The sequence below is a fragment of the Oratosquilla oratoria genome, chromosome 23 (genome assembly GCF_046742065.1).
Source record: "Oratosquilla oratoria isolate Oo_2021 chromosome 23, ASM4674206v1, whole genome shotgun sequence".
Classification (NCBI taxonomy): domain Eukaryota; kingdom Metazoa; phylum Arthropoda; class Malacostraca; order Stomatopoda; family Squillidae; genus Oratosquilla; species Oratosquilla oratoria.
In genome coordinates this window covers 3,062,054-3,087,340 of record NC_134799.1, presented here as the reverse complement: position 1 = coordinate 3,087,340, position 25,287 = coordinate 3,062,054, and the positions used below count along the sequence as shown (strand labels likewise).

The 25,287-nt window shown below is 36.6% G+C and overlaps 1 protein-coding gene across 3 annotated transcripts; it reads right to left on the bottom strand.

Moving 5' to 3' along the window:
* Window positions 1-2,443: 2,443 nt before the first annotated feature.
* On the bottom strand, window positions 2,444-23,727 carry LOC143037880 (man(5)GlcNAc(2)-PP-dolichol translocation protein RFT1). Of its 3 annotated transcripts, none has more exons than XM_076206503.1 (12): window positions 23,517-23,727; window positions 21,528-21,762; window positions 18,293-18,495; window positions 16,763-16,952; window positions 14,644-14,880; window positions 14,071-14,211; window positions 8,171-8,290; window positions 7,193-7,303; window positions 6,521-6,660; window positions 5,969-6,097; window positions 4,874-4,994; window positions 2,444-4,196 (listed from the first exon to the last, which is right to left on the bottom strand). In XM_076206503.1, the coding sequence occupies exons 2-12, from the start codon at window positions 21,591-21,593 to the stop codon at window positions 3,888-3,890; spliced, it is 1,767 nt and encodes a 588-aa protein (XP_076062618.1). In that variant the 5' UTR covers window positions 21,594-21,762; window positions 23,517-23,727; the 3' UTR covers window positions 2,444-3,887. The 3 variants fall into 3 exon arrangements, with proteins under 3 accessions (XP_076062618.1, XP_076062620.1, XP_076062621.1); XM_076206505.1 differs by lacking the exon at window positions 23,517-23,727 and adding an exon at window positions 21,272-21,418 and having other exon boundaries at window positions 21,528-21,758; XM_076206506.1 differs by lacking the exon at window positions 18,293-18,495.
* Window positions 23,728-25,287: the final 1,560 nt, after the last annotated feature.

The window sequence follows — 25,287 nt, the reverse complement described above, 5'->3', positions numbered from 1 at the left end:
CAGTTCCTGTGCGTAATTCACAATATCAACTTGGTAAGTTTCAGACACATTTCCGTCAGAATGTTTTAGGACTTTTCTTGAATCGTCTTAAATCCAAGGTGTTTTATTTCCAACCACCGGAATATCAAATTATACTGTTCTTTCTCCTTTTTTTTTTTTCTTTTTTTTTTTTTTTTTACTATAATCCGTACTTGACATTTTGTACTATTTGTCATGTGTTTCTTGTCTGTATGAATATTAGTGTAGTTTATACTTTTTTTTCTTGTGCTTAGAAAATTTATGGAGTACACCTTGCACATTTCTGTTTTTTTTTTATCAATCCAGTCCTGCCTGGGTATCAAATTCTTCCACTGAGCTCACGACAAATTTGTTTCATTACTTAAACAACAGATACTTCCTCCCATTAGTACCTCGTTATTCGAATCTAATTCGTCCCTGGAGGCGGTTCGACTAAAAGAAAGTTAGAGTAGCAAACTAATTAATTGCCTTTATATTGATAGAAACAGTGTGCCCCTGCCCCCAACTGGAATTTTAAAATTAAAAAAGTTTTAATTATATAAACCATTATATCATTATTCTAATTTTATTAATTTCATTAACAATTAGTAATAATGATTAATCAAATTCATACAATTAAAAGTAAAAGAAAAGTATAAGAACGTAAATGTTAAAAAAAAATAATAATAATAATAAGTGTACTCACCAGGAGGCTTGATGATGGAATTGGTTGGAGGAGATGGAAGAGAGGGAGGTAGGTTCTCAGAATCTTCTGGAAGGTATCACTTTCCAGGAGATAACAGTTCGCGTATTGACGTTTTCGAATCAACATCTACTAGCTCGAAACTCCTTCGTGAAGTCGCTATTAGACAATGTTGTCTTTACTAAATCGGTGTGGAGACACCTCGCTTTCTCACAAATTATATCACATCACCAGCTAATTGTTTATTCAGATTATCATTATAAGGAGTTTTTCCATCTCCTCCATAGGATGGGAATACTTACATGGTGAATGACTGATACCTTTAGCCACTTCTACCGATTTATACTGATCTTTATTATGAATTATACAGACAGTTGACTTATGATGCAAGATCAGCTACATGAGTACCAATTTCATGCATCACTATTAACACCTTAATTTCGATAGAATCCCTATTAATTTTCCTCTTGGGCTATCATTAGCAGTACCACACTTTTTCAGATCCATTGCAAATGATCTTATTAATAAAAAAAAAAAAAAAAAATCAAACTAATAGCACTTCAATCATCCAATGAAATTGGAAGTGTACACGAATTTGAGTCTAGGTATGTTAGAAAATTACAGAATGAGTTGGGACCCAACGAGCTTTGCTCCTTTCCTGTATTACAATTAGGTACAGTCGAGTGGAAACCTGTGTTGGTGGACAAACCCTCAAGTATACTTGCAATACACCTTAACCATTTAGGTAATGGAATTGCACTGAAGTAACAAGTTCCTATTCTTTCATATTTTCTAAATTTCTCAACTCAATTAATGATTTGTTCGAGTAATATGTTGTTCAAGTAAAGGGATCACTACTGTATATATATCAACAAGTCTTTTCCCTTTTAATAATCGTGACCTAATCAAGATATGCACCAACCAACATCTTTCCAAAAATCAATTCATTGCTCCTTCCATCTTAGCTATTTGTGAATGAAGGGTCATCTTCATCCCCTGCCACAGTGTCCAAGTGAGAGGCAATGCAGCAAGATACAGCAGGACTAGATAGCATGAGCTGGGTGACCCCCACTTAAAAAATATACAGAGCAAACAAAAAGACCTTTAGGCAGTTATTTCTTCATCAATTTACAACCACTCTCCATTCACACTTAGTGAAACTCACAGCAACAACCATTATCATTATTACCTTATTGGGCATTACTACGCAGTCCATTAATATCCTCTAAACTACCCTCAAATCTACCACCCTGGCCCAACTATACTTATGCTTGTTTCCATCATTAATCACTGTTCACCATCTTTTCCCTATTATACTTACCTCTAACATCTCTCCCAGGGTTTCTTCCTGCCACCCTATATATCCCTAATATATCTGTCAGTTTATCTCTTATTACAATATCCCCCAACACCACACGTTTAAATAAATCCAAAATGCTTCCCTGTCCACTCCACTTTTCTCACTACCCGTCATATGCTGTTGTTTACCAGCACGTCTATCCTTATGGACCTTAAACCATAACTGCCAGTTGGGAGCTCTCCTTGTGTATAAAGAAGGAAGAAATACAACAGAGGCTGAGAAAGATCTTGGACCCAGTCTGTAGAATGAGGATGTTGACGGGTTTTTTGGGTGGCAATAAGGAAATAATTATCTCTACCATCCATCTCACAAGACCATCACTTACAGATAACCACTGTAGGTCTCAATTGATATCATTCTATACGTAGGATATTAATGGTCTCTTCAAGATGAATAAATTTATTAAACTGTATTACAACAAACACATAAATCATAAATAAACTCTGGAGGACATAAAAACAAAGATACTTGGTAAGATTGAACCATGTCCAGGCTGCGTAGGCAATGCCCAAGTTTACCAACATGGGAACTTTGGATGCAAACTGGGCTCTCACTGCAGAGTCAAAGTACCAATTACCATGCTGCTTAATTCACAGCAGCAGAACACAAGTTGAAAATGCAGATGAGCCATTTACATTTAATGTATAATATATATCTACATTTTCTTTTAGCGAAGATGTGGTCCCACCATTTACTTTATCATGTAAGATCACATTCAAAGGCAGTTTTCCAACTTAGTGATAAACACATGATTATGAAACTTTTCAACATAATTATTCATTGTAATACCTAAAGATACTTTCAATATAACAAGGCTTGGGCTTCAGCTTCTTGAATGACATCTTAAGTGGAAAGAGATCATTACTTCTAAGAAAAAACCAAAGCAAAGCTCTATACTCTGACTAGGATAGGACAACCTGCCATACCTTCTTCAAATAAAGAGACAATAATCAAACAGGACTGTCTAAATGCAATGTCATAGTAGGGTTCTATTGTTGCACTGGCCAGTTTGAATTCCAACACATAACAGCCTATGGTAACATGAAAGAATTCAACAAAATGTGGGTTGAATCTTGGTAATTTGGCACACAATTATTATGCCTACTGGAATGAACTACTGACTATGGAGTGTGCAGAACAATGAACACTTACTCTAAAGTGTGAGTAGAAATGAATAATAAAATAGAATTCTTATCTCATACAGCAATATTACTTTCATGATCATCAATAAGCTCAATGTGAGAGAAGAGGAATGTGAGGCCTCTAAGTAACTATTCCTATAATAATCATATCAAATATTCAAAAGTGCATAATATCAATAAATAAATAACTAGACTGGTCTGTGGTGTTCATTACACCATCATCTACTCGAAGTGCGTGTGTGAAGCTTGCTTGATGAAAGGCAGTGACTGACTTGCATCTCTGTGCTAAATACCACTGCCGTAGAAGCAGCGCAGGAGAAAGCTAGGATGACTGGAAGATGAAGATGAACAAGGATGAGAACAATGGAGAAAGACAAGAGGGAACTGTGAGAAACACTATCAATATCCTAGCTGAAAGACCATGATGTAACAACCATACAAAGTGAAAAGGGGGAAATTTGAGTGTGAGGAAGGAAAGAAGATGCAATTTCCAAGAAAATATATATTATCATATTGTCTCTCCATATACCCATACACAACACCCACAACAATGTCCTTTCCTTTGTAAATTTCTTCAGTGTCTTAGTTCAATCTTCCGAGCTTTTCTGTCTCTGTCAAGTTTGATCACAATAAATTGTTCCTGATTGTGCAGAGCAAGGTTCCTTGCCCCTGCATTCTCATTGGGTCACAGATTCTTCTTCTTAAGGTGTCGTCTGTACAGGAACCAGTGAACGTTATCGAGTAAACGTATCAAGTACAACCTCTCTTCTTCAATTCTGATTTCCCCATCCTTCTCAAGGAATCTTTCATAGTACTTACTCTTCTTCAAACTGTTTTTGCTTCTAAACAAAAGTTTTGCAGCGATTTTATCAGCAAATCCAAAAACGCTCTCCAAAAGGCCTTGAAACTCCCATCGCAAGATGTAAACAACTATACATCCACAAATAAAACCAACCAAGATATGAAGACTCAGGTACTTGTCTGACAGGACAACCTGGAAAAAAACATCAATTTTGTTAATGTTAGATCTCCACTATCTCCATCGACTTTAATAACACCTTGATACCCTATAAGTTCACCAATCAATGAACAAATACATATTCATGCAGTATTCACCCATCCTCTACCTTTGGGTAGTTCATGTTGAATACCCCAATTTTCCCAGCCTTTTGAGTATTCAGCTATATTGAATATACATCAAATTACATACATACATATACCACAGGCTTTTTCCCCCTTACAAGGGAGGTAGTCAAAAAAACAAAGGCATAGAAACCCCTCCCACCCATTCCATCCTCTACATACTTTACTCCCCTCTACCCTCTTCCCTCCCTCTTATCTTGGCACCTCCTGGATGACGGGTCATCCCTGCATTTTCCACTGCCCTGGGTCAGAAGTAGTGTCGCAAGACATCAAATTACACAATTAAAATATATACTACATGCAATTGGACAAAGAAATTCCTAGTAAATCTGGGAAGATTTTTTTCTTTTTCTAATTGGAAAAATAATGAAGGTTTTCCTGGTAGTAAAGTGTGTTTTTATTATGCAGAAACATAATTTTTTTATCCTTGCTAAAGACAAATATATATATGCCCCAGTGCATCACTCCTTTCTTTGTGGAACTTTATGTGTAAAGCCTAACTACTACATACAACTGCAGAGGACCTACCTCCGAAGAGTGTGTTATAACAAAAGTCACAGCAAAGACCAGGAGCTTGCCAGGTGAGATCCACAATGCTGTTAGAGGTCTGTGCTGACTGTACTGATACTGTTTCACAATATATCTCATACTGAAAATAAATAATAATATACAATAAGTATGAGTGTGTTTTCTTTCACAGTGAATACCCTGGCACATGCTTACAGCCCAAATCATGACCAAGGTGTCACAAAAATGGAAAATAATGATACAGTGCTTGAAGGACACAAACCCTTTGCTATAATGTTGACCATGAAGCTGAATGAAATCACTTGGCACTGGGCAGAATAAAGCATGCAGTGGGAATCATCCTCACAACAGGGTTAACTGATAGCTTTAACTCCAAAATGGTGTTGTCATTCCCTGGCCTGTTTAAAGATGTCAAACACTAGGGGGGGAAAAAAATCCTTCCACAATCATAGTTAAAAGCTCTCCATTAATTTTTTTCAGGGACACAAGCAATCTATATGTTTTTTGCTATCACCAAGCAGTTTCTTTCAACCCAGTAAACCTTCTGCAATCAAAGGGTAAAACATCTGAAAACCCTGTCACTGTAGAATGCAACTTACTGGGTATGTTTTATTTTGCTAGCCCATTATATTCACTTGAATGAAATGTGTGGTCAATGAGAGTCACTCCTTCCACACTGGAGTATTCTTCTCCTTTTATTTTTGAGTACTGCCTGACTATTTTAATCATATTTGTGGCACCCTCTCAGTAATATGTACATACATATACCAATGGCTTTTTCAACCTTACAAGGGGTAGCCAAAGTTAAAGGCATAAATCCACTCCCACCCATTTCATCTCCACATACTCCACTCCCATTCACCACTCCCTCCCTCCCTCTTTTCTTGTCTCCTCCTGGATGACGGGTCATCCCTGCATCTCACCCACTGCCCTGGGTCAGTAATAGAGGGGTTATAACCTATCTTGATGAGCCCATTCCATACTAGATGGTTCTCCTTATTTTTTGGTGACTGCTAGGCTATTACATTCATCCCCATGGCATTCCTTAAGATGCAAAGGGGATCAAAGGGTGAAAAAAGCACTGGAATAACTTACTTGAAAACAATACGTAGAAACATGTTGGTACAGTTCCCCAGGATAAATCCCAAAGCCCCAAACAGCTGAGTCAATATCACTGTTGCCACCATGTACACTACAGAACAGCTGACTAGGAACACATTATATCTAAAAGAAAAAAAAAGGAATATATATTACAAAATCATCTGCAGACCTTGTGACCATTAATAAGGAAAATGGAAACCTTTAGGGTTTCCTATATAATGATACAGGTTTTAGTATAATCTGATACTAAAACTGCAAGAAATACTCGAATATATTTCTAATAAAACAGGACAGGCTCACAAGAACTTGATACATGTCTGTAAGATTTTATATGCAACTCATAACATGCATACACCCTTGTTCCTCATTTTTGTCCTTCAATTCAAGTTCCCTCCATCCATTTCTGCTTTCTGCCCACTTTTATTGCTAGTCTTTCTTCACTCATTCTTTCTATTTGCTCAAACCATCCCAGAAGTGGTATACACCAAACAAGAAGAGTTCTATGGATGATACCACATCCATCAACTTGGTAGGTTACGGACTTACCGTGTTAACTGAGTGTCATCCATGGCTGCAAAGGTGTAGGCCTCGGTGATGCCGTTAAGTGCGAGGAAAATAACGTAGAAGCACTGAGCACGCATCAACTTCACACCGGAACTTTCACTTAATTTCTCACCTCCATATACCTAGCAACAAATAAAATAATTAATTAACCTTGTACCTTTTTCATTTTTCCTATGCTACCACCATTTGTTTTACCTTTCATCTTAATCTAATCAAGAAATGTTTCCCATTTCCAGCTACCCAAAACATATTCTGTTGTTTTTTTAAATTCCTAATACATCTATCTATATACTGTACATGAGGCTTTTACTCCTTTATGGGTGGTAAGCAGCCAAAGCATGCACACAACCTTCACCTATCCCAACCATTTGTTTTCCCTTTTATATTAGCTCCTTGTGGATGAAGAGCCATCTTTGTCCCCTGCTCAGTGCAGTAGAAACAATCAGCACCTCCAAAGAAAGGCCTGACAACCAAGGGTACTCTACCCTTACTATTTCATTGCATGGTGACCTCCCCACTAGTACATTCACGAGTAATTTGAGAAAACAAGGTGAAAATCCCTCCAGGTTGTGTCTTTAATTTTTATTTACAACAACAACAAAGGTTAAAAGCCTTCATAATATCAAGTACTATGTTTCATGTGTGTCCACTTACAAAGAGGAGTGTCCTGGAATAGGACCAACCAAAGACCACAATGACAAGACACAGCAGAAGGAGGTTGTGGAGGACATCAGAGAGGAAGCGCACCACCTCACTTATGGCACGCTAGAAAGCAGAAAAAGATCTATTAAAATGTGACATTATTTGTCAGGGTTTCAGTCACATCAATGGAAGTATTGCTAGATGCATTTACATTACACTGGTTGCAAAAGACCACATACAAACTGCACAATGATGCAAAAGCATCTATATTCACAGATCTAATCAGCCACAAACAATAGTACTTATAAAAACACGCCATACTACTTGTGGCTTTGCTCATTATGTTCACAAATATATATCTACTGCAGTGTCTGAACTCATACATTAAAATGAAAGCTCAAAATCTTTCAATTATGATAAATTTCCTTGCAAAGGTTTTCTTCACTAATTCTACGGAATAACTGATTACATACTGTTAGATTTCATGAATTGCATTTTCAAAATTTCTTAATTTGTTTGTGTAGTTAACCCCTTCCATACGGTGCCGCACACGTAGGCGTCATGAGGAGCAAGTGGATTCGCGACGCTGCCATATCGGCGTCTTGATTATATTTATTGTAGTCGCCCCTGTGTTTTTACATTCTCCCAAATTACGCCCTGAATCCCATTCTCTGTGGTTTTCAAAATTCGCGGGTGAAAGAGAGAACGATCGATATAAGCGGCGACTATATTTTATGATGCGAATATTATTTCGTTACGTCATACGTCTGGCATTGGTTGCTGCCCGCGAGATTTAAGTCCCGTATTGAAGTGGTTAATGTGTAAGTTTCATCTACATTTCTAATCCAACTTTCATACACTGCATGAATGTGAAATCACATATATTCAATCATTATTAATCCTTTATTCTAAAACTGTCCAGAACATACGTTGCATGGATAAGACAACCTGATGTAGCAGAGAAACATTTACAGTCCATCTCAAACTTACCTTGTCCTGTTCCATAATAGGTTTGCCTCGTTGAATCATCTGAGCAAAATATTTGTATGATGCTGCCTCAATGCTTCTGAAGAGAAGGCGAGATGTAAGAGACCCCAAGTTATTAACCACCTGAGGAAACAATAAGATAGATATAAGATGCATTCGACCAATATCCAATAAATTGCTTTAATATATAATATATATATGCACACACACACATACATGAATTCAAGAACAAACTAGATATTGTGAGATACAAAGATGGGTCACCACGAGCATAGCTCCCCTTCCCATAGAATACAACTAGGTAAATACACATATCATGGGCTATTTCCCACTTACAAGGGAAGTAACCAAAGTCAAAAGGCATATAACCACCTCCACCCATTGCATCCCCACCCATTCCACACACATCAACCACCTTCTCCTCCCTCTCATCTTAGCTCCTCATGGATGACAGGTCATCCCTGTATCCCGCCCACTACCCTGAGTCAGAAGCAATGCAGCAAGACAGTGCCTCCACAGCAAGGGTGCTTCACTTAACTGACAACCCCCCTCGCCACTTCCTCGTGCAAAAGAAGAGAAGACCATGAGAAATCCCTTCAGACTACTTCAAAATATCATTCACACATAACCACTCCCTAACCCTCCAATTCCCCACCCACTCCCTTCCTTGTATCACAGTATCATCTATACAAGGCCATTCTCCACTCATCCTTACCTCCCACCTCTCCCTTCCTTGCTCAATAGACATCCCCCTCCTGTTCAACGCCCCTTTCACCCCATCCATCCACCTCATCCTCAGTCACCCCCACATGTTCACTCCCTCCACCTCTGCCTTCCACAACTTTTACTAATCTTTTTTCACAATTTCTTTTCCATGTATCCAAACCATCCCAATACTCTTTCATCAACCCTATCTCCCATCTCTTTTTCCAGCCCCTGCTCTCCTCCTCACCTCATTTCTCACTCTACCCAGCCTTGTAACACCTATCATACTTCTCAGACATTTCATCTCAAACTTAAATTTTTCCTCTTTGCCTCTCTTCAATTCCATGTCTGTGCCCCATACAGTGCTGTCTGTACAATCACCCTTTCATATAAATTCTCATTTGCATCCATTTCCAAATATCTATTTTTCATTACACTTTTTAATCCCCATAGGCACTTACTTGTTTCTCTCAATCTTCAATTTACCTCCTCCTCCACTCCTTTTCCTGCCACATGCGATCCCATGTACATACTTCCTCCCTCTTTCCTTTAAGACTTACATGCAAACTGCTGTCATCCTCTCTCCTTGTACATCTCATCACCTTGCTTTTACCCACATTTACCTTCAACTTTATTCTATCGCATACATTCCCAAACTCCCGTAATCCCCCATGACCCTACCACAAGTGCAGTGTCATCAGCAAACAACAACTGGCTCACCCTTTTTCTCCATTTTCATCTGCCCTCCTTTCTGCCTCCTTTATCTTGTTTCGTTTCTCTTCTTTTTTCTTTCTAACTCTCATATGTTTCTCTTGTCCTACTTTGCAACCAGTCCATAAATACTTGCTTCTCTTTTACAAACTTCTTCATTTCATCATCCCACCACTCACTACCCTGCCTTATATTCCCTCCCATCCTTCTTGTTCCACACACTATCTTTGCAAAACTTGTTACTCCCTCCTTGAAACACCCCCATTCCTCTTCCACATCTACCTTGTGATGCAAAAAAAAAAAAATAATAATAATAATAATAATAATCGCTTTTTTTTTTATAAATTTTTTTTTTTTTTAAATCTCGTCCAAATTTTTTCAGATATTAAATATTTAGTATATAAAAACAGGTGCAAGTATGTTATTCATCCCTCCACATATGTGCATCTATCTTATTCAAAGAGGCATTAGACAGAATATAAAAATAAACAAGTAATTGACCATTTTAGTCACTCTCAGATGCTGCAAGCCTGCAACAAGTGTAGATACTGTATATGGGCCAGTATGGCTATTGGCTGGCTACCTTACAAAATTTACCTTTTATCTTAGCATACTCTTCAAAGATTAAACACTCCAATTTACCATAGTGACCCTGGACGTTGCCTAAACACAGATCCGCCACTTGGACAGTGGAAAAAGGGTTAACATAGTAATGGGGGGAAACTGTTGTACTCCCCGCCACCCATCAAGGCTCAGAGCTTACTTTCTACCTGACTTTTTGCTCGCTATCCCTTAACTTTAACCTACAATCATACTTAAGTCTTGAGATGCAACTCAAAAAAAGTGTTGTTTTTTTTTTGCAAAAAAAACAAAACAAAAAAAAAAAACATATTTTTGTTTCTTTATATATTTTGTTTGGAAATAACTCAGCAAGGAAAAGAACCAAATTACAATAATTTTTCTATGTTAGAATATCAAATAAATCAGTATACCCCTCACTTCAGGTTTTCTATGGTGTTAGGGCACTTCCATTTTCTGTGGTTTCATGTTTTGATGAGTTTTATTTATTTTACAATGTCCAGTTGCCCCACTTAGGTTTGGCACAGCTTTAAAAATGTTTCGGACAAGAATAGCAACTCGCCCAGTATTATTTTTTATTACATTTCGTGTCTGTTCATTTACATGCTTTGCTTTTTCTTTCTTTTATTTATTTTTTGCTAAATAGTAACTACCTTAAAAAATATGACAAAAAGTGAAATACTCAAAATGGTGTAGCAGACAACACATTTTTTTTTACTTACTAATGACATCTATCAATCTTATTTGACAAGTAATACAATTAATATACATTGCAGCGGAGAGAGAGAGAACGCAGGAATCCATTCACGTAGTGGTCGATGGTAGACCAACAACCAGCTGTGAGTGGTGTTGAGTGCAGTGACAAACTAACCAAAACTAACTCGTATACTTATAAGTTATGTTATAACCCTATTATTAAATCAATTATTTTCATTTATTTATTCAGCAGAGGGCTTGTGATCTAATTATGTTATGTATGATTGTAGGTTAAAGTTAAGGGATAGCGAGCAAAAAGTCAGGTAGAAAGTAAGCTCTGAGCCTTGATGGGTGGCAGGGAGTACAACAGTTTCTCCCCATTACTATGTTAACCCCTTTTCCACTGTCCAAGTGGCAGATCTGTGTTTAAGCAACGTCCAGGGTCACTATGGGAAATTGGAGTGTTTAATCTTTGAAGAGTATGCTAAGATAAATGGTAAATTTTGTTAGGTAGCCGGCCAATAGCCATATTGGTCCATATACAGTATCTATACTTGTTGCAGGCTTGCAGCATCTGACTGACTAAAACAGTCAATTACTTGTTTATTTCTATACTCTGTCTAATGCCTCTTTGAATAAGATAGATGCACATATGTGGAGGGATGAATAACATACTTGCACCTGTTTTTATATACTAAATATTTAATTTCTGAACAAATTTGGACGAGATTTAAAAAAAAAACTAAAAAACTCATAAAAAACAAGTTTTTTTATAAAAAAAAAAGCTAAAAAAAAACTTTTTTTTTCCGCATCACAACATAATATAATTGGATCACAAGCCCTCTGCTGAATAAATAAATTAAAATAATTGATTTAGTAATAGGGTTATAACATAACTCATAAGTATACGAGTTAGTTTTGGTTAGTTTGTCACTGCACTCAACACCACTCACAGCTTGAAGCTGGTTGTTAGTCTACCATCGACCACTACGTGAATGGATTCCTGCGTTCTCTCTCTCTCTCTCTCCTCTGCAACGTATTACTTGTCAAATAAGATTGATAGATGTCATTAGTAAGTCAAGAAAAATGTGTCGTCTGCTACACCATTTTGAGTATTTCACTCTGTCACATTTTTTAAGGTAGTTACTATTTAGCAAAGAAAAGAAAAAAAAAGACAAAAGCAAAGCATGTAAATGAACAGACACGAAAATGAAATAAAAAATAATACTGGGCGAGTTGCTATTCTTGTCGAAAACATTTTTAAAGCTGTGCCAAAACTAAGTGGGGCAACTGTACATTCTAAAATAAATAAAACACATCAAAACATGAAACCACAGAAAATGGAAGTGCCCTAACACCATAGAAAACCTGAAGTGAGGGGTATACTGATTTATTTGATATTCTAACATAGAAAAATTATTGTAATATGGTTCTTTTCCTTGCTGAGTCATTTTAAAACAAAATATATAAAAAAACGAAAATATCCATGTTTTTTTGGTCAAGTTTTTTTTTTGCAAAAAAATAAAAATAAATAAAAAACGTTTTTTTTTTAAACAGCACATTTTTTTTTTTCATCTCTACTCCTACCTCTACTATACATATATATATATATATATATATATATATATATATATATATATATATATATACAGTAAGTCCTTGTTATACAGTACATATGCATTCCTGAAAACCTTACTGCAAATTGAAATTACCATATACCAAACCCATTATAACATGTAATAAAAGGATATGGCAGACATACTTTCTCCCTGCTCTTTCCTCTTCAAAATATCTGGCGGATACCGTATCTGTAAATTTTTCTTACCTTAAATAGAATTGAGGGTAGTAATTACCAAATACCATAACTGTGAATTTACTGGATAAAGAATTACAGTATAAGGAGGAATCACTGTATATATATATATATAAACACACACACACATATTACATATACCAGCATAATATCCACTCCCACCCACTCCATCCACACATACTCCACTCCCATATATATATATATATATACACATCAAAGCCCTATCCTTATGTGTTAGTACTCTATACAATAGTTGCACTATTCTTGGGTGCAATCTTCCTGCCAGTAGTACTTCAAACAAAGAAGAATGATAAACTTGGTATGGTGTTCATGTTAAATCCAAAGAGAAATAATTAAATCTACAAAAAATGTTATTCTTTCCCTGTGGGGTGACTTATATTCATTCTGAATAATGGGTAAGGAGAGATTATATTTTGACCACGACCCGTTAGTGCTGCCATTCAATACAAATATTAATTTCCTCAGTAATGAATATAGGTCATGGGGTACAATCATAAATCAAAATAAATCAAAATTGATTAAAAGCAGGTATCCACCTCATAAAACATTGCATATATATTCCAACAGAACTTTCCCCGTTCTTTATCATTTACTTTTCATATGTTTCCCTATTTCTTCTTTACAACCATCCTTCATATACTCATTTTTTTCTGTCACTACCATCTCTACATCCCATCATTCGCTAACATTTCTACTGTTTCCTTCCATCTCTTTCATCACACATATTGTCCTTATGCATGTTACCACTCCCTCATTAAAATATACCCATTCTTCCTCTATTCCTGTTTCTCTTTTGTCCTTCCCTACATCCCTCCTCCCAAATTCCTGATAATTTTCTTTTTTTCCTAATTTGTATTACTCACTTCCAACACCTCTCTGCCTCCCTCCCTTTTCTTCCTTTTCCACTTAACTACCCCTTTTAACCACTTTGGTTCAATGACACCTACATAGGCATCATGAGGCATGAGTAGGTACACGAGGATGCCAGTATCAGCATCTTGATTATATATATTTTTTTTGTAGTTATATATGAATTACCCCAGGATTCTGTGAACTGGTTTGATCACATTTTCTGTGTTCATTATTACTCAGAGTAAAAGAGAACGAGTAATATAACAGTGACTTTATATTTTATTATGTGAGTAGTGTGATGAATCATACATATGGCAGCTGATGCTGTGTGCGAGAATTTGACTTATACTGAAGTGGTTAATTTCCCTTGCACCAGATAAAGATCTGATAACCCTGTCCTTTCCCTTGAACATATTTACACCCAGATCTCTTCCAATCCTCCTTCTATGCACCACTACATAGTCCATTAATGCCCTCTGCACTTGATATGGAAATAAAACTACATGGTTATACATAGTGTAATTACCTGATACACTCCTTGTTGAGCAAGTGATATAAGTGGGAAAAAATTCATCAGGTACCATTCACCCTCAGTCAGTGCCTCCTTGAGCCATCCCTGCTTGAAGAACCCCCAGGCAAGTGATCCCAACTCAGGATCCACTTCTGGCTGTCAAGAAGATAAAATCAGGGTCAATTAGTTGTGAAATCCCTTTTTTTCCTTTTCCTATTCACTTTACATTCTAATGGCTAGACCAGACTACTTAAACAAAAGCTAATGTGAAAATTGTTCTAATAAGAACATCTGTAGTTTAGATTTCCAAAAAGCTTCTTACATTCAGAGAAAAAATAAATATACTACGACCACTGTCTGTGGGCCTCTTCAGTGGAGCTGTACATAGTGGTGGTAAGGTTTATATACTCTGTCAGGAGATACATAATGGGAACATGGAGGGGCTCGATCCATTGTTTGTGATCAGGTTACACATCTGTCAAGGATGGAATCAGGCCTGGGTGGATAACTTTGAAGTTATTAGCCCAGACTTTGAGTGAGTGTGAGTATATGATAAACTACCACCAAAGAATTTAAACATCCACTTACCAAGAGTCTTCCTCTCCATTGTGGAAAAAGCTGCCTGAATCGCTGCACTGGTAGGGCTTTGGCAGTCTCCTTGTTGGCCAGAGCTGTCCCAAAGAGAAGGAAGTAGGCCACCAAGAAGAAGCAGGATCCTGTCAACTGGGCCACACCGAACACTAAGACAGCTCTTGAGGGGAAAGCATATATCAAGGAGGCCAACAGGATGGAGCGGAGCAGCTGCATCATTCCCTCAATGACCACCTTCAATCAGAAATTCCTTACTATCAAAATCATGGCACTGTTATCACAAAAAAATATATAAACTTTTTTATTCACATAATTTTTGTTTTGTAAAGATGAAAGGATGATGCAGCCATAAAAGAAGTTCTCATTTGCTCTGTAAAAAATTTTGAGTGCATGAGGTATGTGTGGGGGGGGGGCCCCATTTAATGAAGAGGTGGGAATAAACCAGCTACAGCTATTAGTCTCTGCTGCAGAAGTGCTGCGTCTTACTGCCTTGCCTCTGACCTGAACGGTGTAGCAGGGAGCAGGTAAGGCCGAAGTTATCATCTTTCTCTTACATGTTTGCAATGTCAAATAGGTACAAGTTAATATTAGCCAATGGGTTTCAACCCAGGTCTACAGGGTGTAAAGAGAGAACCAAATTAGCAGCATATATATCATTAATACATGAAGATGAATTCTAGTTTTCAAATTTTATTTTCCATCACCATAGCGTGTCAAAGTTTTTGTCCTGACTCCCACCAGACAATTTTGTTCAACTTTTGATAGGACTTATTATGTGTGGGGGTTTGATTCACCAACGTCCCTTTTTGATTCAGAACCCATATATTATTCTGATGAATAAAACAATGGTCTCAAACTGTCCGGAAATAGATTCAATTTGGAAGTAGGTAGAAACAACTTTGCCAATCGTGTAGTTAATGAATGGAATAAACTTCCTGCACAGGTAGTGCAATGTAGTTCAGTTCGAAGCTTTAAGAATAATTTAGATAAACACCTAAGCAAGATGCTGTAATGATTATAATTTATTCTATATTATTTGTTTTTGTTTTGTTATCATTTGTCCGTTTGATTTTCATTTATTATTAGGTATGTCAATTTATTATTATTTACTATTTACCTGTTTGTTTATTGTTTAACTATACCTATGCATTTATTTATGTATTTTATTTGTTATTTACATTATTATAGTTTTTATTTATTATTTCATTATCATTATGATTTTTTTTTTTGCATCTGACCTAGATATGGACCAGGGGGTCTCTTGTCGGCATGCTCCGCCTTTGTAATCCTTTGTTGTAAAATATACTAACTACTGCAGGGTTGGGTCCAAATACATGTACCGGTAATTGTGCTTATACTTGGACTGTACGGATATTCCTGTACTTGTACTTGGAATTTAAAAACTCAATGGTACTTGTATTAGTACTTAAACCCAAAGTGCTTGAAAAATACCTAGTACATTCAAGTACAAAAACAAGTACATTGTATTCAATCAAAAGTTATATATTGTAGATACATTCTAGCGAACTTTGTGATGATACTAATGGGTAAATTCACTTATCTGTTATTTTTTGTTATAAAACTACTGAGTATATTATAAATACAGAATAAGGGACAAGGTTTAATGCCCTGATACTTACCTATACATTCTGCATCAAATTTAGTTTTATTATTGATACCATAAGGATAGTCTTTTGCATTTGCAACAGAGGGAATATTACTTATGCAAGTTATTCATAAAGTATATGTTCTTGTTTTGCAATTCTGTGATAAAAGCTTTGATGTGGTAAAAATAAAGGTAAAATTTCCATTTACATTTTTAAACTGAATCCCACTTTTTAACATTGTACTCATTAATGTGTGCATACAAAAACTACTAATTTTCATACTTTACGAATCTGTGACAGGATTTTTATTTATCCCATAAAGTACTTGCACTTAATATGATGGGATGTACTTGGACTTAAGTACATAACGAAATAACTGTTCTTGTACTTGTACTTGAAAAATATCCAGGTACTTGGATTTAGATTTAAGTACAGTCGCCTGTACTTGCACCCAACCCTGTTAAACTGTCATATTGGTGATAGCATTGTAAGAACTCTTTTCCCTGTACCTTAGTTTTTATCCAAAACTGAAGTTCTGCTAGAATAAGAGGAGCCTCTGCCATGACCTCAACAATAATGCAGAAAACCATGAGGGTGACACCACAGTGATAGTCTATGGTGACACTTTCTGGCGGCGGTTCCATTCCTTTGACCCAAATGTACCACCCGAGACCAGTGACTGGGAGGGCCACCAGTGAGCTGTTGAGGAGGGTGTGATGTCATGAGTACATACATACATACATACATACATATACCAAGGCTTTTTCCCCCTTACAAGGGAGGTAGCCAAAAAGAAAAAGGCATAAAATCATTCCCACCCATTCCATTCCTAAATACACTCCACTCCCCTCCACCCTCCCTCTTATCTTAGCACCTCCTGGATGACGGGTCATCCCTGCACCTTGTCCACTGCCCTGGGTCAGAGGCAGTGTCGCAAGGCACTGAGTACATGAGTCATGAGTACATGAGAATATACCCGGTAATATAAATAAAAATACATCAAAGCAATATCTCTATACTTGAAAATTAACATACCTAAATTCCTATCAATTTGCCTCTCAAAGAACCTATACATCATTCAACCACTTCATCATTCTAATGCCTTGGGTTTTCCTTCCAAAGCCTCAAAGAATTCTGCAACAGCCCATGGATTGACCCAGAGATCTTTCAGAGAAGTGTACATTGGGGAGCTAAAATGAAGGGGGAAAAGGGGTGGTGGACGGGAGTGGAATGGATGGGAGCTGGTATAAGCCTTTGACTTGGTACCTTCCTTGTAAGGGGGAAAAAGCTCTTGGTACATAGATAGATAGTACATTGATCGGTATTGTGTGAATGACATCCAAAGTATATGGAGGCTGGAATCAAACCAGTTCTATATTGATAATGCTTCACTGCTGGATGATGATTCCATTGTAGGTGAATAAACATATTTTGTAGGGAAAAAATATAATACTACAAAATATCATGTACTTGGGTATTCCTGTCCACTGTACAGTGCCACAACCTTACAGGAAATTGCTGAATCTCATGAGACAATACCATATCAATAAATCTTACCCTAGTAGCATATTTTCTGAATCTCATTAAAGTTAATGCCATGTTATCTTACTCAGTTCAGGAATATGACAACTCTAAACTGAACCACAGACTGAATAAAATAATTTTAGATAAGACAAAAAAAAAAAAAAATAAGATATATAAATGAATTAATAAATAGATAAAACAATCGATAAAGTGTATCACCATGATGAAGGGGATGATACTGGGCAAACTGCAAATATATAATAATGCTTCCTCCACAACTAAACCACCATGATATCAACATTTCCAACTAAGCTACTTTTGACTTGATAATTACTACATGAAAGACATCATGCCTGCACATAAATACACATGACACAAATAACATGTCATTGGCATGACAAATTATTGAAAGAAATATATGACCTGTATAACACAAACACACTGCCCATCATCCTACCTGCCCATCCCTCTTAAGGCACATTGTAGCGCTCTACTACGAGCAGTCCCAAACTTACCCGATCCATATCAAGTTAACAAGTTTATGGACTTCATGTCCGCCCTTTGCACTACAGGCGGCCCTTCTGAAGGCCTCCCTGGATAGCAGCAGCCCTGAAGCATATAGGAGGTGGAGGCGAACATTCATAACAGCAAACACTTCTCGGGTGACATGGCGAACAATGAAGGCATTGAGAACAAAGGAGACAATGCGCAAGCCCAACTGAAAACCAGAAACAGCAACATTTGACCAAGTCACATAGACTCAGAAGTTGGCAAACAATACAACTGAGTCTAAAGTCTGAATGCAATAACTGCAAAGCAGCCAAGAGCAAACATTGATGATTAAAAATCTGTGGCACTTTGAAAAACTTAACATAATTATTCATTAACTTATAAAAAAAAAAATCACAAAATCAAGTAATTCTTTCTCATTTGGTAGTCCTGCAAAATGCCTGTTAGAAACTCACCCCCATGCCAACATTCAAAACTTATCAACATCCTCACCTCTGTCTGGTCCCAAGGTCTTTATCAACTTCAGCTGTTTTATGTCCATATTTCCATACTGGGTGAATTGACAACCAGCAATTGCCCCCCCTACTCCTACTACTGAAAGCCAGCAACAAAGAAACTTTCCCACACTGTCTAAACTTACTATGGAAAGGTCTGACAGCCAATGCCTGCCAATGAGTGTCTACAGCAAAACCTCAGGCAACAATTATCATTATCCTTTTTTCAATATTAACAAACCAATTGTGCACAAAAATTCTAGATCCCTTATGTACACAATAAGCTTATGTTCACATCCCTAAGACACTGAGAGTAAATTACAGAAACCAAATTTTCCACCACAAAAGAATATCTGAACAGGCTGATAACAAGATGATTCTTTTTTGTTATTCATGTGCCAAAATGTGTCATGTTTCAAGAACATCAATGTTATAAAAAAAATTTGGTAATGTAAACCTAAAGACAAATGTGCATAGCCAAATAATATTAACTGGTATCCTATGTTTCACAGACTAGAAACCTGCAGCCCAACAGCAGCAAACAATTGTCCTACTTCTTTGGAAAGAAGTGCTGGTCTTGTCTCTATTGTATTAATGCAAGACTGTTTCTATATCACTGGCTTACAGTAGTATGTGGGGAGCACTCATCAGTTGTCAGTTTTCCTTATGTGAAAAGGTGGAGGAAATGCACTCTGAACTGATAAGGAGGAATCTAGGATCCTTTCAAATACTGTCAGCCCCTTGGGGATACACCTTCAGATGGAAATGAGGAAGTTGATAGGTTTCTGATATTGCACAACACAGAAATTATTCCCTCTGACAGCAGTCTTGCAGCACCACCACTTGCAGATGCCATTGTTGGTCACGTATAGCTTAACTCATTCCACAACCTCCCAAACTCTTTTCACATAAAAATACATTTTCTAATATATAGAAAATATACTAAAATGCTAAATGATGCATCAACAGTTATTACACACTATAAATGTCTACAGCATGCATTTCCGCTCTAAATTACATTGCAGTGTCAGTGGTTCACCCTGGAAGGAGAAGGTGTGACCCCAATCACTGAAAACTGAAAGACACTTGAATACTTCTGCTCACATACAGAAAATTATAAAACAAGTATAAAATATAGCAAATTTCCATCTACTTTTTTTTTTTTTTAAATCATCTAGAGAACTGCTATTCATCTTTAAATGATATTATGGTTTGATGCTATTTGAAATGATGGTAGAAAAAATATTTTATTTATTTTTTGTGCTGTAAAACATGAATCATTCTTAGATTGCAATGTAATTCAAAATTATGTAAAATTACATAATGAGAAATACAAAGTTTATCTTTTGTACTGTAAAATGTGCATAAGATCTATTAAATTTGCAAGATCTCTTGTGATTCCTGACTTGGCATGCAAGATTTGACTGAAGGGACAATGGATTGGGAATGTGTGTGAGGTAGATGTAGAGTGGGTGTACACTTTGATTCAACCATTCCTCCCTTATAAGGGAGTAAAAGGCCTTTTGATGTATGTGGATGTATGTCCCCAAAACCAAATGTTAGTATGTGAAACTACTTTCCCTCTTTTCTATTATCCTATTTTTTGGAAATTCTTACTCCATTCAGTTTTCCACTATCCTCTCACCCACACCTTTCCCATCCTCATTTCACTCTTCTCATATTCCCTCTTCTCATATTTCATTTACCCATCATGCACCAATACATCTACTTTCTTCAATCATTTTCTTCATCCTAAGCTCTCTCAATCTCCTATTACCTCTTCAGTCTTCTACTTCCTTTCCACATTTGTTTCATACACACTTATGGCTGGTCAATTCTCTTCATAACTTCAATGCCAACTCAGCAGTCATGTTCATCTTCTTTCCACCCATCCTTTCATACCCAGTAGTCTTTCATCCTTTTGTCTACCAACAATCAATTAAGGATTCCTTACTTCTACCTTAAGCCTCTTTTTAAATAATCTGTAGCATTCTTTTCTAAACCAAATCTATTGTTCTGTCTATTGATTTGTTGCCAGTGTTCACATTTATGTCCAAACCTATCAATACTTGTTTTTCATTTCCAGCTTTTCTATGCCCAATATATTTAACATTTATTAAATATGAAATATACAGAGCTATTCATTTCTTAAAAAAAAAATAAAAAAAAATGCTAAATGGTCACAATATGGCTTCAACATAAGTCTGGAATAGGGCATTACGCACTCTATATATTTCATGCCCTACAAGATGAAATAATGTAATGTAAATATAACATCCTGTTGGGATCCAACACATATGAATCGGTGCTGTTAGTGAAAGGCAGGGGTGGTGAGTGAACTTTAATAACTTTTGTTGTCAAGTGTACAAGGCAGCATGCAAAACTAGACTATACCATACAGTACATACAGAAAACAATTTTCAACACAAATACTCTGAGAAGAAATGCTACATTATAGTGTTAAAATTAAAGTAACTAAGCCTTCATTACCTGTATTTCAGCCTTAAGCCCCAATACAGTATTTTTATTTCTCCTTTTGCAAAGTTTGTTTTGGCTAACTTTGAGGTGATTTCATTCATGTGAGGATTAAAGTTGGACTGAAGATGATCTCACCTCACTATCATCTTCTACCTAAACCTGATTAAACACATAAAAGCATGCAAATGCATTGATAGGATTAGAAGATAAAAAAAATCACTCCAACAAAAGGGATAAATCATTACCTATTACTTGGATGGTCACTTACCTGAAGAAATGAATCATAGGTAGCTGATGCTATAGTATTTTTCTTTAAAGACACTGTGTCTGTCATTTCACTGGCCAAAGCAAATGGTTTCCAATGAAGTAATGTAGTTCTTCTTGCCTATTTCATTGCAAAACGATAATTATATGTGATAATGTGAATTGCCATACTAAGAAGCAAGTCTTCTTTAATGTGATCCTACACTGGTGTCAAATGAGGTTCTTCCCAAAGTCCAACACTGAAAAAAATAGCAATTAGACTTAGGAAAAAAAAATCTTGTTCTTTAATCTTGTATATACTGACAGAACATTATCCTGGTCTTTGTACTGGAAGACCCCCATACTGCAACCTAGATGCTGAAATGAAAGACAAGGTTCAGAAGAAGAGGAAGATGGTGTGAGAGGGGTGGAGGAGAACAGAGTAAGAGAATGAGGACAGAGGGAGTAAAATCATCATTTGTTGAAAACCTATGCTATCCCCCTAAATAAGCATGTCAAATATGGACTCTCCAGCTTAAAACACTGAAAGAGAAGTTCAGGAACACAATATCAAATAAAGTGCCTTTAATTTTATCCCATACCTTCCACCCTAGAGATTTTTCTTTTCTTTTCTGAAACTTATTCTGGTACCCTGTTTGTGCATGACAAGTACAAGCCCCCTCTTGAAAACTGTGGAAGTAGTTCCTGAACAAACTCGCACACAGTGCCTTTTATAATCATTGTACCATGGGGACTGGAAAACGAAGAACAAGGAAGTGACAAGGGAATTACTAAAAGTGAGGATGTGAGATGGGAGAGTAATTTGGTTTTACTTAAACTGTCTTTATCTACTCATTCATCTAATTTACAAAATGTGTGGAAACAAGTTTAATTCTCCCTCCTTCTTTTGGTTTCGTGACTAAATAAATCCACCTACAATGGTTGAACTTAAATCCCCTTCACAATGAGACAATGTTGGCAAGGAGAGAAATTAATAATAAACAAATAAAGACCTCACTCCCATGACTGATTTCAAACCACCATCCAGCTTTAAGTTTAAAACGATATCTGATCACAGATGTTTCCCTTACATCTAATCACCACACACACACCCAACACCTCATCCTATATTTCTCAACTTTAGCCTTGCCAAAGCAACGACACAATATCTCTTCCTTGTTTGACCTGTGGTCCAATCCAGTACTGCTTATTACCTGGGACTCCTGGGTCTTCTGCAAGTAACCTGGGGCAACAGATAGACTAACATAATTTGACCTAATCACCCTTGGAATGTCAGACAATATTTTGGAAAACATTTCCTAACAAATAGTTTCCTTCACCAACAAATCTCATACTAAGCTCATTTTGTTATTTTTCTGAAAATGATACAGAGAAAATTGAACTTAACATCAACCTATTCTTAATTTCTTTATGCCTTTACTCTTTAGTATGACCAGATTTCTGTACATATTGTGTGAATAATTAACTTGCTACTTCCTTGATTATCTTACTAAAGACTAAAAGAGGCAAGTCTATTACTTTCAGCCACAATTTCTGCAATTAACTGAATACAATGTTATCTTAGTCTAACAGTGGATCATAATTACTAAGGATTACCATACTGTGGTATATATACGAATCAAAAGATAATTAATTGATACTCCTGTTTTAATTTACCCTGCAACTTACACGAGTACATTCAGAATTTTAATTTCTTCACCATTCCTTCTTGTGCAAGAAAACGTGTTAACATATGCATGCCCTTAAGACATACCTCCGCATATGCATTAAGTATGAGAACATATGTATCATTATGTCGACTAAAATTTAATACTTTTTCTATGTCATATCTCCTTAAACACTTCGGTAAGACCATTAACATTGTTTTATCCACTTTGTTTCCTAAGATAGTGCACCTGTGACGTGATTAAAAAAATATCATAACTTATGTTCCAGCAATTAGCATACACAAAAATACAAGTAATATGAAATACATTTCAAATTGCATACTCACACAAAAGTCAACCGTTACAAATGCTATATTAACAAGTCCATCACAAAACATGAGTAGGGAAAGGATTATTCTAGGTTGGCAACGTCAAACCCGCTTCTAGATGTAAACAAACTGATGTAGACGACAAAACAACGGTGTCATCACACGCGAACATAGTTCGATACAGAAGTACTCCACCGTGGAACTTCATACATTTCAGGCCAATTAATGTAAGCTCACGTAGACTGAATACCTGGAAGAGGATTTAAGTTTGTGTCTCTAGATCAATATCAAGACCTAATCATAGGCTGTGGCTGTCGACACTATAATCTAATTTTTTTTTTCACCGTATTAAATTAAATAACACAATTTGAGGATGTACTCTAACCATTTATTATTTCTTGCATGTTTCTTTATTATGCCAGCTAGTGGTTTTGTCTTATTTTACTGTACTCCTTCACATCCATCCACATCATATTCCTCACTACCTTATATGATTATATTATATCTCCTCTGGATTGTCCTCTGATAAATAGACCTTCTTAGTTTTTCTTCATATGCTAAACCTTTACAGGACAGGTGTGTTGCTCTTCTCTGAATAATGGGAAATTAATTTCAATACCAAAATATACGAAGTACCGAAAATAAATTAGAGATGATACAGTTCTAGCAGTAATGATAGATTACTAGAAACTGTGATACTTGGAAATAAAGAATATAGACCAAGTTGGAACCATACAAGAGTTTGAATCTAGGTATGATAACTATAATTTGGATGGTAAGGAACGAGATCCATCGAGCGTTGTTCCTGTCCTACATACTACAATTAGGTAAACACACTAAACATACAGCAGTCTGAGTTCGATTCCCGCCCAGAGTTGAAAGCGTCACAGCACTGCAAAACGGTTCCCCAACTCTGATAGGAAATAAACTGTGTGTGTGTGTGTGTGTGTATTTACCTAGTTGTATTTTGAGGGGGAGGGGAACTACGCTCGTGATGCCCCGCCTTTTTATCTCGCAGTGTTAAGGCCCCTATACACTGTCAATCATGACTGCACAGTCATCGAGATTGTGCAAACAGTGTTTGGGACACACACTGTCTATAAGATTGAGCAATTATTACTTACCTCTTGGAGTTTGTGGAGTGAAGATGAGTAAAGCGGCTGCATGCATAGCCACTCTTGGCTGTAAAGGAAAGACTGAGCTGTTGGCGCAATCATCGACACTAACTATCACCCATGATGGTGTAACTACTATGCTTGAGCTTACAAAATCAAACCGTGTTGGAAATTCCTCAATCATTTGCGCAAACACTCAATCACACCCACCCACACAGGATATGCTTCCGCAATCATGAATATTGTGCAATCATGACTGACAGTGTGTAGGCGCCCTTATAGTTTGCTTTTAAACTCATGAATGTTTTTTGCGCACACTATTTCCTTGTCCAGTTTGTTCCAAGTGTCTACCACTATATGTGGAACATTGTTTTTCTTCCGATCTCTTCTGTAGCTATGTTTTTTTTTATTTTCTTTCCATGTCCTCTTGTGCTTCTCCTGTCCCAGTTTAACAAGTCCTACCTATCAAGTATTTCTGTGCCTTTCATGATTCTGTAGATGGTCAGTAGGTCACCTCTCTCTCTCTTCTTTGCTCCAGAGTCGGTAAATCTAGTTTAACCAATCTCCCCTCATATGACAAGTTTGCGAGTGCAGATGCCATTTTTGTTGCTGCTCTCTGGATTCTTTCTATTTTCTTTATATTCTTTTTGGTACTGGGTGACCACAATGTCGCC